Raw genomic sequence first — 12980 nt, forward strand, 5'->3', positions numbered from 1 at the left:
TCTCCGTGAGATGCGGGTCCGTCTAAAGCGGAAGTGGAGGACAAACCGGAAGTAGCGGAGCAACCGGAAGTAGCCTGCATCCCTGACGTCTGGACGTGGTTTGACAGGACCCGGAGCTGTGGCGAGGAGTTGGCGGCCATGGAGCTGGGCGAGCTGCTCTACAACAAGTCCGAGTACATTGAGACGGTGCGCATGTCCAGATGTCTGCCACGCCGGGGTCCCTTTGACGGACGGCCCTCTGCCCCATCCTGCCCCACCCACCCCGAGCCCTTTGGCAGTGGTCAGGGATTACCTAGTGACCCCTCGCGTGTGGTCTGGCTTTGTCAGTCCGTGAATGGGCGGTTAAGGCTCGTTGTGTTTATTTCTCATTTTCTCGTGGAGTTAGGATAAGTCCCAGCCCTCCTATGATTTGCAGTTTTAAGTATCAGGCCCTTTTAAACTTTTTTTTAAAACTACGATTTCATATTCTTGTCACTGTGCTCCTTATAGTCAGTGCGTGATATGGGTCTGAAACGCTGGAATCGGGGCAAGTGTACAGTAAACGTTACTGTTATTTTGCTTTGTGGTCTCACAGCTCTGGCACTGGTGAAGTCATTACCCTCCTTTGTTTAGAACTGGGCCTTGGGGGGGTGGGCATTGTAATCCATACGCTGTACTTTGGAAATTTATATTCATTAAATAAAAGCTTTAAAAAAAAAAAAAAACAGGCCGGCGCCGTGGCTTAACAGGCTAATCCTCCGCCTTGCGGCGCCGGCACACCGGGTTCTAGTCCCGGTTGGGGAGCCGGATTCTATCCCGGTTGCTCCTCTTCCAGTCCAGCTCTCTGCTGTGGCCCGGGAAGGCAGTGGAGGATGGCCCAAGTGCTTGGGCTCTGCACCCGCATGGGAGACCAGGAGAAGCACCTGGCTCCTGCCATCGGATCAGTGCGGTGCACCGGCCGCAGCGTGCCTACCGCAGCGGCCATTGGAGGGTGAACCAACGGCAAAAAGGAAGACCTTTCTCTCTGTCTCTCTCTCTCACTGTCCACTCTGCCTGTCAAAACAAACAAAAAAGAAAAACTGGGCCTTGGATCCACTTCCCTGTTTGATGCCACTAAGCCATGGACCTACTATATCCGAATTCCTCAGGTCCCTTGTTTTCCTAATCCACACTTGCTTTTCCGATATCCTAGATTCATCCCACTGTAGAATGATTCCCCCATTCAAGTCCTTTCTTCTCCACTAATGAGTTTTCTTGTTGGAAGCTGTAACTTAGAAACCCACTCACTTGGCTCACCCCAATTTTCTGTTGTTTTCCTTTTAGGCATCTGGGAACAAAGTCAGTCGCCAATCTGTGTTGTGTGGAAGCCAGAACATCGTTCTTAATGGCAAGGTAAAGGACAGAACCAGCTCCAAATGCCTTTGATTGCCTTCAACTAATAACCACATTAGCAAGGCAGATAAAATGTTGCCCTGATGCTTATATGTTGTACATTGCCCAATTCTCTTTTTTTTTTCTTTTTGTGATCCAGATTTCATTTATTTCATTGCAAAAGTGATTCAATAAAAGGAAGCAACTGAAAGTCTTTTTCCTTTTATGCTGGAAAAAAATACACTAGTACCTAGAATGGAAAATACTGTGTAACATTATAGTGTGCCTTAAACTACTGGACATGTAACAAACAGGCAATAAAATATTTAAAGTTATTACTAAAGTAATACTTATAAAATTATCTGTTTAAGAATAATTAATCATTCAATATTAACTGCAACAAAGTTAATATGAGACTTAGGAAAGGTATTTAAATATGAGACAAATTTGCAAAATGGAAACTGAATGGCTTAGAATCTTATAGTCTGAATAAACTGAAATAGCAAAGAGATGACTATAATCCTGCAAATGATATTAGAGCATTGCAAAACTGAAAGTATCACAAGATGTATTTAGTGTTAACAAACTCTGAGGTTGATTGTTATTCCTGCCATATTGGACACTCAGTTTTGAAATCAGTTTCCCTTTAAATGTTACATTTCTAATTTCCAGAGAGAAAACAGTCACAGCCAAGAGAGCACAAATATTTTCTGTAGAGGCAGTCTCCTTTATGCCATCATACCGTGAGATTTGGTGGGAAAGAAATAATGCTCCCATAATTGCAGTTCAGACATACTGTGTCTGCACAGAATTGGGAAATTCTTTTTTTCCATCTGATTTCATTAGCAGATGTATAAAGGATTTATGAAAATCAGCTACTTCTTAGACATTTTCTGTGACTTTGTAGGGAAGATTTTTTTCCTGTGGTGAGATAAATATTTATATACACCCCAAACAGAAAACCTATACCTATTTTTTTAGGATTTTTTTTTTTAAAGATTTATTTATTTATTTGAAAGTCAGAGTTACACAGAGAAAGAAGTAGAGGCAGAGAGAGAGGGAAAGAGAAAGGTCTTCCATCCTCTGGTTCACTCCCCAATTGGCTGCAATGGCCAGAGCTGCCCTGATCCAAAGTCAGGAGCCAGGAGCTTCTTCCAGGTCTCCCATGAGGGTGCAGGGGCCCAAGGACTTGGGCCATCTTCTACTGCTTTCCCAGGCCATAGTAGAGAGCCTGATTGGAAGTGGAGCAGCCAGGACTTGAGCCAGTGCCCATATGGGATGCCGGCACTGCAGGTGGCGGCTTTACCCACTGTGCCACAGCGCCGGCCCCAGAAAACCTATAGCTACTAAGGAATACTCCCCATTCCCATCTACTCCCATTCTTAGCTAACCTCAGTCTGCTTTCCGTCTCTATGAATGTGCCTGTTCTAGATATGTCATGTAAATGGAGTCATGATATTTGTCCTTTTTTACCTGGCTTATTTCATTTAGCATGATATTTTCAAGGTTCATCTGCGTTGTTCCACCTTCGTAGCCATCATTCTTCTTCATAGTCAAATAATATTCCATTATGTATGTGCATGTGCCACATTTTGTTTATCCATTCATCTGTTGATGGACACTTGGGTTCTTTTCACTTTTCGGCTACTGTGAATAATGCTGCAATGAATATTGGTGTACAAGTGTCTGATCGAGTCCCTGTCTTCAGTTCTTTTGAGTATATACCTAGGAATGGAATTGCTGGGTGTGTCTGTGTTTAACTTTGAGAACCTGCCAAACTGTTTTCCATGATGGCTGTAGTACTGTTGTTTATTCCCACCAGCAATGTACAGGGTGCCAATTTCTCCACATCCTCAGCAGCTCCTGTTATTTTCTGTTTTCTGGATGATAACCTTCCTAGTGGGTGTGAAGTCTAGCTCATTATGGTTTTGCTTTGTATTTCTCTAATGACTAATGATACTGCAAATATTTTCATGTACTTATTGGCCATTTGTACATCTTCAGTCCTTTGCTTATGTTAAAATTGGGTTGTCTTTTTGTGGCTGAGTTGTAGGAGTTTTTTATGTATTCTGTATGTTAAACCCTTATCAGATGTATGATTTGCAAATATTTTTGCTCGTTCTATAATTATCTCTGGCTTTCTTGATAATGTCCTTTGATACACAGAAGGTTTTTTTTTTTTTTTTTTTAAATTTATTTATTTGAAAGGCATAGTTACAGAAAGAGGGAAAGGTGGAGAGAGATCTTGCAACCACTAGTTCACTCCCTAGATGGCTGCAACAGCCAGGGTGGGCAAGACCAAAGCCAGGAGCTAGGAGCTTCTTCCAGGTCTCCCATGTGGGAGACAGAGACCCAAACATTTGGGCCATCTCCTACTTTTTTCTCCAGGCCATTAGCAGAGAGCTGGATCAAATGAAGCTGCCAGGACATGAACCAGCACCCATATGGGATGCTGTTGTTGCAGGGAGCAGCTTTACCTGCTGTCCCACAACTGGCACTGAGACATGGGCATTGTAACTGCTAGGCTCTACCTGCCCCTCCACTTTAGTATCATCTCTGAGCCTGGCATTCAGGCTAGTGATTTCTCTAGGTTCACCTACCTATCAGGTGTCCCATCTGTCTCCCTAGTCTGACTTTCCTGGCCCCAGACCTTTATTTCCTTTTTTTTTTTTTTTTTTTTTAGTTAATTAATTTGTTTGAAAGGCAGAGTTACAGAATTAAGAAAGAAAGAGAGAGAGAGAGAGAGAGAGAGAGATCTTCCATCTGCTGATTCACTCCCCAAATGGCCGCTCTGGCCAGGGTTGGGCCAGGCTGAAGCCACGAGCCGAGAGCTTCATCCAAGTCTCCTGTGTGGGTTCAGGGGCCCAATTACTTGGACCATCTTCCGCGGCTTCCCCAGGCCATTAGCAGGGAACTGGATTGGAACTGGAGCAGCTAAGAATCAAAACTGATGCCTTTATGAGATGCTGGCATTGTAGGTGGCAGCCAAACCCACGGTGCCACAATGCCAGTCCCCAGACCTTTATTTCTAGCTGGCTGTTGATCCTCCCACAAATACCTCAAACTAAACATTTCAAAATTTAATTTATAATGTTCACATTTTCTTACTGTACTCTAGATTCTCTTATCCCCAATAATTGGGCAAATAGTGACCAAGTCACATGGATTATCCTTTTTTGTTTTTTAATTTGCAAACTAAAATGTACCCATTTTTCAGTGTGCAGTTTGACAATTTTTTAACTGATATGTACATGTGTGCTTCTACTACCATAATCAAAGTGTAAAATATTCCATTATCCTAGTTTCCTTGTACCTCTTTAACTCAATCCTCCTTGCCCCCAGTTAACTACTGATGTTAAACTATTAGAAATTAGTTTTGTGTTTTGCAGAGTTTCATATAATTAGCATGACATACTGGAGCAGCCAGGACTCGAAATGGTGCCCATATGGGATGCCAGCATCACATGCAGTGGCTTTACCTGTTACACCACAGCTGTTGCCCTAGAAGGCCCATTATCTGTTTTCATGTTGAGTCACTGTAGTCATCTTTAGGGCCCCTTTTCCTCCAGACTCCTTTTAATTCTCCATTCAGATTCCATCTGCTTCCAGGGTAATATTTCTTTTTCTTTGTCTTTTTTTTCCTTTTTTTTCTGTTCAGAGTAATATTTCTAAGATGAAAATCAGTTATGTTAATCCCCTATCAATGATTTCTTATGGCCTCAGGAAAAAAGTCTAAACATCTGTGCACAATTTCTTTTTTTTTTCCTCGTTTTATGTCGATTAAAAAAGATTTTTTTTTCATAATTTCTTATGATCTGGTCCCTTGCTTATTTTTCCAGCTGTAACTTCAGTGCAATTTTTTTTTTTTTTTTTTTTTTTGTAATCTACTTCATGTATTCAACAGACCCTTTGAGAATGGCTACTCTTTACCAAGTATGAGGCATTAACTGGCCCCCAACCCAGGGTTCTGGATTGTGTTAGCACCTCAGGAAGTCTCTGAGGAAACCAGATTTTTATTTTATTTATTTTATTTTTTTATTTTTATTTTTTTGGACAGGCAGAGTTAGACAGTGAGAGAGAGAGACAGAGAGTTATAGATAGTGAGAGAGAGACAGAAAGGCCTCCCAAATGGCCGCTACTGCCAGCGCGCTGCACTGATCCGAAGCCAGGAGCCAGGTGCTTCCTCCTGGTCTCCCGTGTGGGTGCAGGGCCCAAGGACTTGGCCCATCCTCCACTGCCTTCCTGGGCCAGAGCAGAGAGCTGGACTGGAAGAGGAGCAACTGGGACAGAACTGGCGCCCCAGCCGGGACTAGAACCCAGGGTACCGGTGCTGCAGGCGGAGTATTAGCCTAGTGAGCTGCAGCACTGGCCTGGAGCCAGATCTTATACCTGTAGTATAGCATTTAGTCTGAGTCCAGAAGTTGGATAACAAATCAGAACTTCAGTGGATCCACCTCTGGGAGCATAAAGTTGGAGAGAGCTGGTAGCCTTAGGAGGTAAGAGAAAGGTAGTGGCAGCCAGGACTCTTCACTGAGCAAGCAGCCGAGGCTCGGAGGGCAGGTAGACCTGAGTGAATCTAAAGAGAGTCGTGAACTAGCTCTGCTGTGGGCATTTCCAGTTGTTCATTCAGTGAGCTGTATTCATGGGATATAAAGGCCAAAGCTTGTCATACACTGGGAACATGTCTAGCAGTGGTCAGTGTCACAGGAACAGTTCTGTTTTTACCTTGCAAGACACCCCTTTTGAGGCTGATGTTGTGTGTAGTGGGTTAAAAAGCTATATCCATACTGGTATCCCATATGAGTACCAATACAAGTCCTAGATGCTCCAATTCCGATCCAACTCCCTGCTAATGGCCTGTGAAAGCAACAGAAGATGGCTTGAGTGCTTGGACTCCTGCCACCCATGTGGGAGATCCTAATGGAGTTTCAGGCTCCTGGCTTCTGCCTGGCCCAGCCCTTGCCATTATAGCCATTAGGAGAGTGGGCCAGTGGATGGAAAAATCTCTCTCTCTTTCTCTCTTACTCTGTTTCTGTAACTCTGCCTTTCAAATAAATAAATACATCCTTTTTTTAAAGATAACCCTTTTTACAGATTATTTGTTGCAGTGGATCATAACATAACTCTCAGTGTCTTTTTCCCTACTCTTTTTGCTATTATGTTTTAAAATGTGTTTTGTTTTTATAGACCATTGTGATGAATGACTGTATCATCCGAGGGGACCTGGCAAATGTAAGAGTTGGACGCCACTGTGTTGTGAAAAGTCGTAGTGTCATAAGGCCACCATTCAAGAAATTCAGCAAAGGGTATGTAATTTAATTACTTTGTTCTACTCTTAGGCAAGATGCTGCTACTGGTGGTGGTGTCCATGTGTTGAGTTGTAGTGTAGTGAGTGTGTCATAATGAACACAACCCTGACGTGGTTGACTTAGTCTAGTTGATGGTTGGTTGACAGAAATGAATCCACTTAAGATGGCAAAAGTAAAGAGGTCTGATTAAAGAGACAACAGGCATATTTGATGGAACCTAAGACTAATAAAATGAGCCACCTCACAAGGGACTAGAACCTGCAATTGGATAACTAGCCAGAGTCCAGATAACTATTCTGTCTGCCTGCCTCTCTCTCTCTCTTTCTCTACTATTCTTCTCTATGCATTTCCGCTGTCTCCTCTTCTCTCGCAGATTGGCTGTACCTATCCCAGGTGTCCATGGAGCCCAGCTGGCTCTCTCAGCCCCTTATCTATGTCACTTCTCCATTCAGGTTTCCAACAGATAGCAATCAGAGATCTGTGTCATTGTCCAAATTGTGAGGAAAGAGAATTTGATTGGCTCAGCTTATTTAAATGTTCACCCCTGGTCTAAACAGCTGTGACCCAAAGGACAGGCTCAAGTCAGGCTCACTGATCCCTCACTGGGAATAAGGACTGTCCAAGAAAAGATGTGGTCCCAGCAGGAAAACTGAGCCATGCCTGCTGTGGTGGTGTTCTCCAGGCCCGTCTCCTCTTTGACAGATTGCATTCCTGGATCCTTCCTGCATTTCATTCAATAAGTCAGTGAGCGTTTATTCAATGCTTTCTTATGCCAGCCACTGGGATATAAGCTGGACATATAAAGGTAGATAAAATAAAGTTACCAAAATCTAGTGGTTCACAAAATCTCAAAGTTCTCAAAATCTAGTGGCAGAAACAATTCCATAAACAGTTAACTACTATATAATGTGGAACTATAATGGAATGTCTACTGTATAATGTGAAATGGTCTTATATGAGGTGAAGAAGGTTAGGGAGGGACAGGAAGGGAACAACTAGATCAAAATAAGTATAATACCTAGCAGTATACCCTGCAGGAGTAATCTCACATTTCCTATAACGATGTGGTACTCTAGGCTTTCCATTACACACAGGAATTGAATCACAGAGTAATCCTACATTATTCACGTGAACATTCACTCATTAGCTCAGAAGCCTTTTCGGGAAAACCTGAAAACATTGTGGTACCCGTCTGTGGCCTCATAGTGACTGACATTGTGCTAGGGTTAGTGACTCCACCTCCTGGTACTGGCCTTATTGGGTTGTTTATCGACCAGGAAAAGCACTAAGAATGAGTAGAATGGAGGGATATGTAAAGCCCATGTGAGAAATACATACATAGCAAAGTATAAATAGCAAAACATGACAAGATGAATGCACGTCTTTTTTTTTTTTTTTAAGATTTTATTTATTTATTTATTTATTTGAAAGTCAGAGTTACAGAGAGAAAGATGGAGAGACAGAGAGAGAGAGAGATCTTCCATCCGCTGGTTTACTCCCCAATTGGCTGCAATGGCTGGAACTGTGCTGATGCAAAGCCAGGAGCCAGGAGCTTCCTCTGGGTCTCTCACGTGGGTGCAGGGGCCCAAGGACCTGGGCCAACTTCCACTGCTTTCCCAGGCCACAGCAGAGAGCTGGATCGGAAGTGGAGCAGCCAGGACTCAAATCGGTATCCATATGGGCTGCCAGCACTGCAGGCAGTGGCTTTATCCACCACACTACAGCACTGGCCCTTAATGCAGGTCTTTCCCCCTCACCCCCTGCATATCATACCAGAACCGGATAATACTATAGAAGGTGGGATTTTTTATTTAAAGATGAAGAACTGTCAGTACTGCAGTAGCAGACTGTGATGAGATCAGGAAATTTATTGCTACATGAGGGGTCCAGACTCAGAATACTGCTGGATTAAGGAATGTTTAAATAAATTACAGGTCAGGGAGGACAGGTGTCGTCTCTGACAAAATATTCCTGACATAATGACATAGCAGAACCAGACTGGGGAAAGCTAGTGAACATCTAGTTACTATCAGTTCCAATCTAGAGATTACATCCAAAAGTACTGGGAAGCTACTTGATCAGTGCAATCACAGAACCACTGACAGTGACATTTGAGGAATCCTGGACAATGGGAATGATGTCAGAAATCTGGAGAAAACCTCCTAATTCCTACTCATCCTTCATGACTTGGCTTAAATGTCATTTTTGGTTAAGTTTGTCCCAAACCTCTGGGTCACATGACATCTCCTGATTATATACTCTTACTTATTACAGTTGTAACTAATTACTTCTATAATCATTTATTTAATCTGGTTTCTTCATTTGTTTAGAAGTTCCTCATGGACAGAACGGTGTCTCTCTTGCTCCCCTTGATATCCCCTGTTCGTAGCATAGTCTGTAACTCTGCCTTTGTTTCTTGATTTTATTTATTTGAGAGGCAGAGTTACAGATAGTGAGAGGGAGAGACAGAGAGAGAGGTCTTCCTTCCACTGGTTCACTCCCCAGATGGCCGCAATGGGCAGAGCTGGGCTGATCTGAAGCCAGTATCCAGGAGCTTCTTCTGAGTCTCCCACGGGGTGCAGGGGCCCAAGGATCTGGGCCATAGCACAGAGCTGGATTGGAAGTGGAGCAGCTGCAACTAGAACTGGCGCCCATATGAGATGCTGGCACTAAACTCCGGGGCTTTAACCCACTGCACCACAGCTCTGGCCCCCAACTCTGCCTTTCAAATAAATAAATCTTTTTTTAAAAAAGTGATCTATGAGCATTTCAAGGGAAACAGAGATGAGTGAACATTCATTAATTTTTATTTGATGTCTGTTCTGCTTTGAAAATCTGTCTCTTTTGCCTTGCTGTTTCTGTATACTTTTTGGTTTAATATTTCTAATTTTGAGCCATTAGTCTCATTTATCTTCTTCAGTATATGGAATTTTTCTATTAAGACAAAATAATGAGGTTGAAATTTACATTAAACTTTGACCCAAAGTGCATCACGTTGACCTTTCTTTGTTCTTCTTTTCCTTCTCTAGTGTTGCGTTCTTTCCTTTACATATCGGGGACCATGTCTTTATTGAGGAAGATTGTGTGGTCAATGCAGCTCAGATTGGTTCCTACGTTCACGTCGGCAAGAACTGTGTGATTGTGAGTACTGGGACCTGGCTGGCCAAGCTCCCTCCCCTGTCCCCTGCCTTCCGTCCCTCACAGCAGTCACCCAGCAGGGAGTAGCTTCTCATCTTCCCAAGGTTAGCTCTTGTTGAATTTGAAGCTTTTCTAGTCTTTAATAATAATAATGGCTAATCTCTTTTTGTTTTGTAATTTTTATTTGTTTTTGAGAAGGAGAGAGAAGAAAAATAGTGTGTGTATTCCCATCTACTGGTTCACTCCACAGATGCCTGCAATGGCCTGAGCTTGGCCAGGGCCAAAGCTGGGAGCCAGAAACTCAAATGTAAATCTCCCACATGAGTGCCAGGAACCTAATTACTTCACCCCTCACCACAGCCTCCAAGGGTGTACATTCATAGGAAACTGGATTTGGGAGCCAAAACCAAGAATTGGACCCAGACATTTCTAATGTGGGACATGAGTGTCTTAACCACCGTCTTTTTTTTTTTTTTTTAACTTTATTTGTTTATTTGAAACAGTTACAGAGAAAAAGGCAGAAAGAGAGAGAGAGACAAAGATCTTCCATCCACTGTTTCACTCCCCAAATGGCCACAATGGCTGGAGCTAGACTCTTCTGAAGCCAGGAGCCAGGAGCTTCTTCAAAGTCTCTCACATGGGTGCAGAGTCCCAAGCAGTTGGGCCATTTCCACTGCTTTCCCTGGTACCTTTGCAGGGAGCTGAATCAGAAGTGGAGCAGCTGGGACTTGAACTGGCACCTATAAGGGATGCCAGTGCTGCAGGCAGTGGCTTTACCTGCTACGCCATGGCACCGGCCCTTTAACCAGCATCTTAAACTGCCCCAATGACTAACCTTATAGAGCTTTTTCCATATGATGTTAAACTCTCCTTTGACACTTCATTTAATCATCTTAGGCTCTTAGATACTTTAGGTTATTATCCCTAGTATAAGGGCTTTGACAAGGCTAGACATGGTGGAGCTGGGATTTAATTCCAGGCAATATAATTTGCTATGTTGCCTTACCTTATTGAGTTTATAATATAATGAAGGCAAGGGATCTGAAGGGTGAATTGAAATTGGCCCAGCACTGGTGCCATGGCGCACTAGGTTAATCTTCCGCCTGCGGCACCGGCATCCCATATGGGCGCCGGTTCTAGTCTCAGCTACCCCTTTTCCAGTCCAGCTCTCTGCTGTGGCCTGGGAAACAGTAGAGGATGGCCCAAGTGCCTGGGCTCCTGCATCCACATGGCAGACCAGGAAGAAGCACCTGAATCCTGGCTTTGGATCGGCACAGCTCGGGCCATTGTGGCCATCTGGGGAGTGAACCAACGGAAGGAAGACCTCTCTCTCTCTCTCTCTCACTGTCTGTGACTCCACCTGTCAAAAAAATAAATAAATAAAATCTTTAAAAAAAAAAAAAAGAAAAGAAATTGGCCCAGCAGACCTGGAGAGAGTGAGCATTTCATGAAAGACACTGGCATGTGTAAGAATCAGAAACACCGAGGGACATGATGTTAGGGGAATTGCAAGTAGTTAGGATACAAGCAGACCTGTGCTCAGCAACACCTATAGGACCCTGGTCCACAGGAACTTAGGCATCCATTTATTTTGTCCAGCGAAGCCTTTGCAAGATTGAGTTGCTTGCTGTTTCATAGACAAAGAGCCGTTGGAACTCATGAGAATGTTGAGGTGAGGATGTTCAAGACAGGGGCTACATTTTTATGTTTTAGATTTGTACCTCACACTAGATTCTGGGAAAAGCCCAGACCATTTTCATGTTTCCTTAATGGCTGTCCCCATTAATACAGAGCCAGCTCTCTGCCACGGATAAGAGTCAGATCCTAAAATATCACACTTGCAGTTCACATTCCAGGAGCTATTGAGCACAGCAGAGATGAACATGCAGTGGAGAAACACACTGCTGTTTCCAGTCTGACTTGCTACTAGAATTTTTTTTAAAAAAGGTTTATTTATTATTTATTTGAAAGGCAGAGTTACACATAGAAGGAGAGGCAGAGACAGGGAGAGAGGGAGGTCTTCCATCCTCTGGTTCACTCCCCAGTTGGCCGCAACGGCCAGAGCTGCGCCAATCCGAAGCCAGGAGCCAGGAGCTTCCTCCGGGTCTCCTATGTGGGTGCAGGGGCCCAAGGACTTGGGCCATCTTCTACTGCTTTCCCAGGCCATAGCAGAGAGTTGGATCGAAAGTGGAGCAACCAGCGCCCATATGGGATGCTGGCGCTTCAGGCCAGAGCATTAACCCACTGTGCCACAGCTCCGGCCCCACTAACTAGAAATGTTCTATCAGATATTCTTGCTCCAGAGGAATACTTAGTATGTAGTAGAGACAGATGCCTCAGTTCAGCCTGATGTTGAGGAGAGGGGGAAGACAGTAAAATCCATCCTGTCCCCTTTCCTTGACTATTTAACAAAGACTTGCCCTCCAAGCCACAGTTGGGGTTTTCTTATACTTTCCTTTGCAAAGTGAAGACATTACTATAGTGGCTTAGTCCCATAACCCTTTCCTTTATCCCCAAAGCAAGTGTCTGGATGATTAAATCCAAAGTATATTTCCAGTGCTTAGAGAATTCTAGTCCTATTGTCTGCTTTTTTACCATCTTTCAGACTTTGATGTATGCTATTGTTCAGTTTTGGCAGTAGTTCAGTGAGCCTCAATAACTCCTCAGGTGAGCTCCAAAAAATCTTTTAAAATTCTAGAATCTTAGAGCTAGCAAGAACTCTTTCAGAAAGAATTTAATTGCCTTCATGCACAGATCCTTCCTTCCTAGACCATCTCCTGTGATATCTGTCTTGTGGTTGAATATATGATGGTGTATGCATTAACCAAAATTGTCCTTATGCCTGAAGGAAAAGTTTAGTAAGTAGTACTAATATGCACTGTTATTGTGCTGTGCATTTTACGTCCATTATCCCTAATCTTGACAACACCACTGCAGGTTCAGTTTTAGTCCTGTTTCACAGATGAGGAAACCAAGGCTCAGATGTAACCAATTTGCACAGAGATACACTGGTGGCTGCAGTGCTAACAGCCTGCCTATAGTTCTTGACTCCTTGAAAAGTTCTGTAGGAAAGAATAAAAAAGTTAGGTTAGCTATTTACCTCTTCAGCTATTACCAGTCCATTCATGCCTAAAAAGTACCCGCATTTTTTTATTTTTCATTTTGGGTAGATAAGTCTACCCA

General features: G+C 43.4%; 1 protein-coding gene across 1 annotated transcript in view; it reads left to right on the forward strand.

The window, feature by feature from the left end:
• The first annotated feature begins 42 nt into the window (after window positions 1–42).
• DCTN5 (dynactin subunit 5) overlaps window positions 43–12980 on the forward strand; it is a 28624-nt gene continuing 15686 nt past the window's right edge. Inside the window, exons 1-4 of the mRNA XM_062180381.1 lie at window positions 43–186; window positions 1303–1371; window positions 6538–6656; window positions 9689–9800. Of these exons, the coding sequence (XP_062036365.1) occupies window positions 139–186; window positions 1303–1371; window positions 6538–6656; window positions 9689–9800 (348 nt within the window). The 5' untranslated portion in view covers window positions 43–138. The remainder of the gene's footprint in view (window positions 187–1302; window positions 1372–6537; window positions 6657–9688; window positions 9801–12980) is intronic.

This window comes from Lepus europaeus, chromosome 21 (genome assembly GCF_033115175.1).
Source record: "Lepus europaeus isolate LE1 chromosome 21, mLepTim1.pri, whole genome shotgun sequence".
Taxonomy (NCBI): domain Eukaryota; kingdom Metazoa; phylum Chordata; class Mammalia; order Lagomorpha; family Leporidae; genus Lepus; species Lepus europaeus.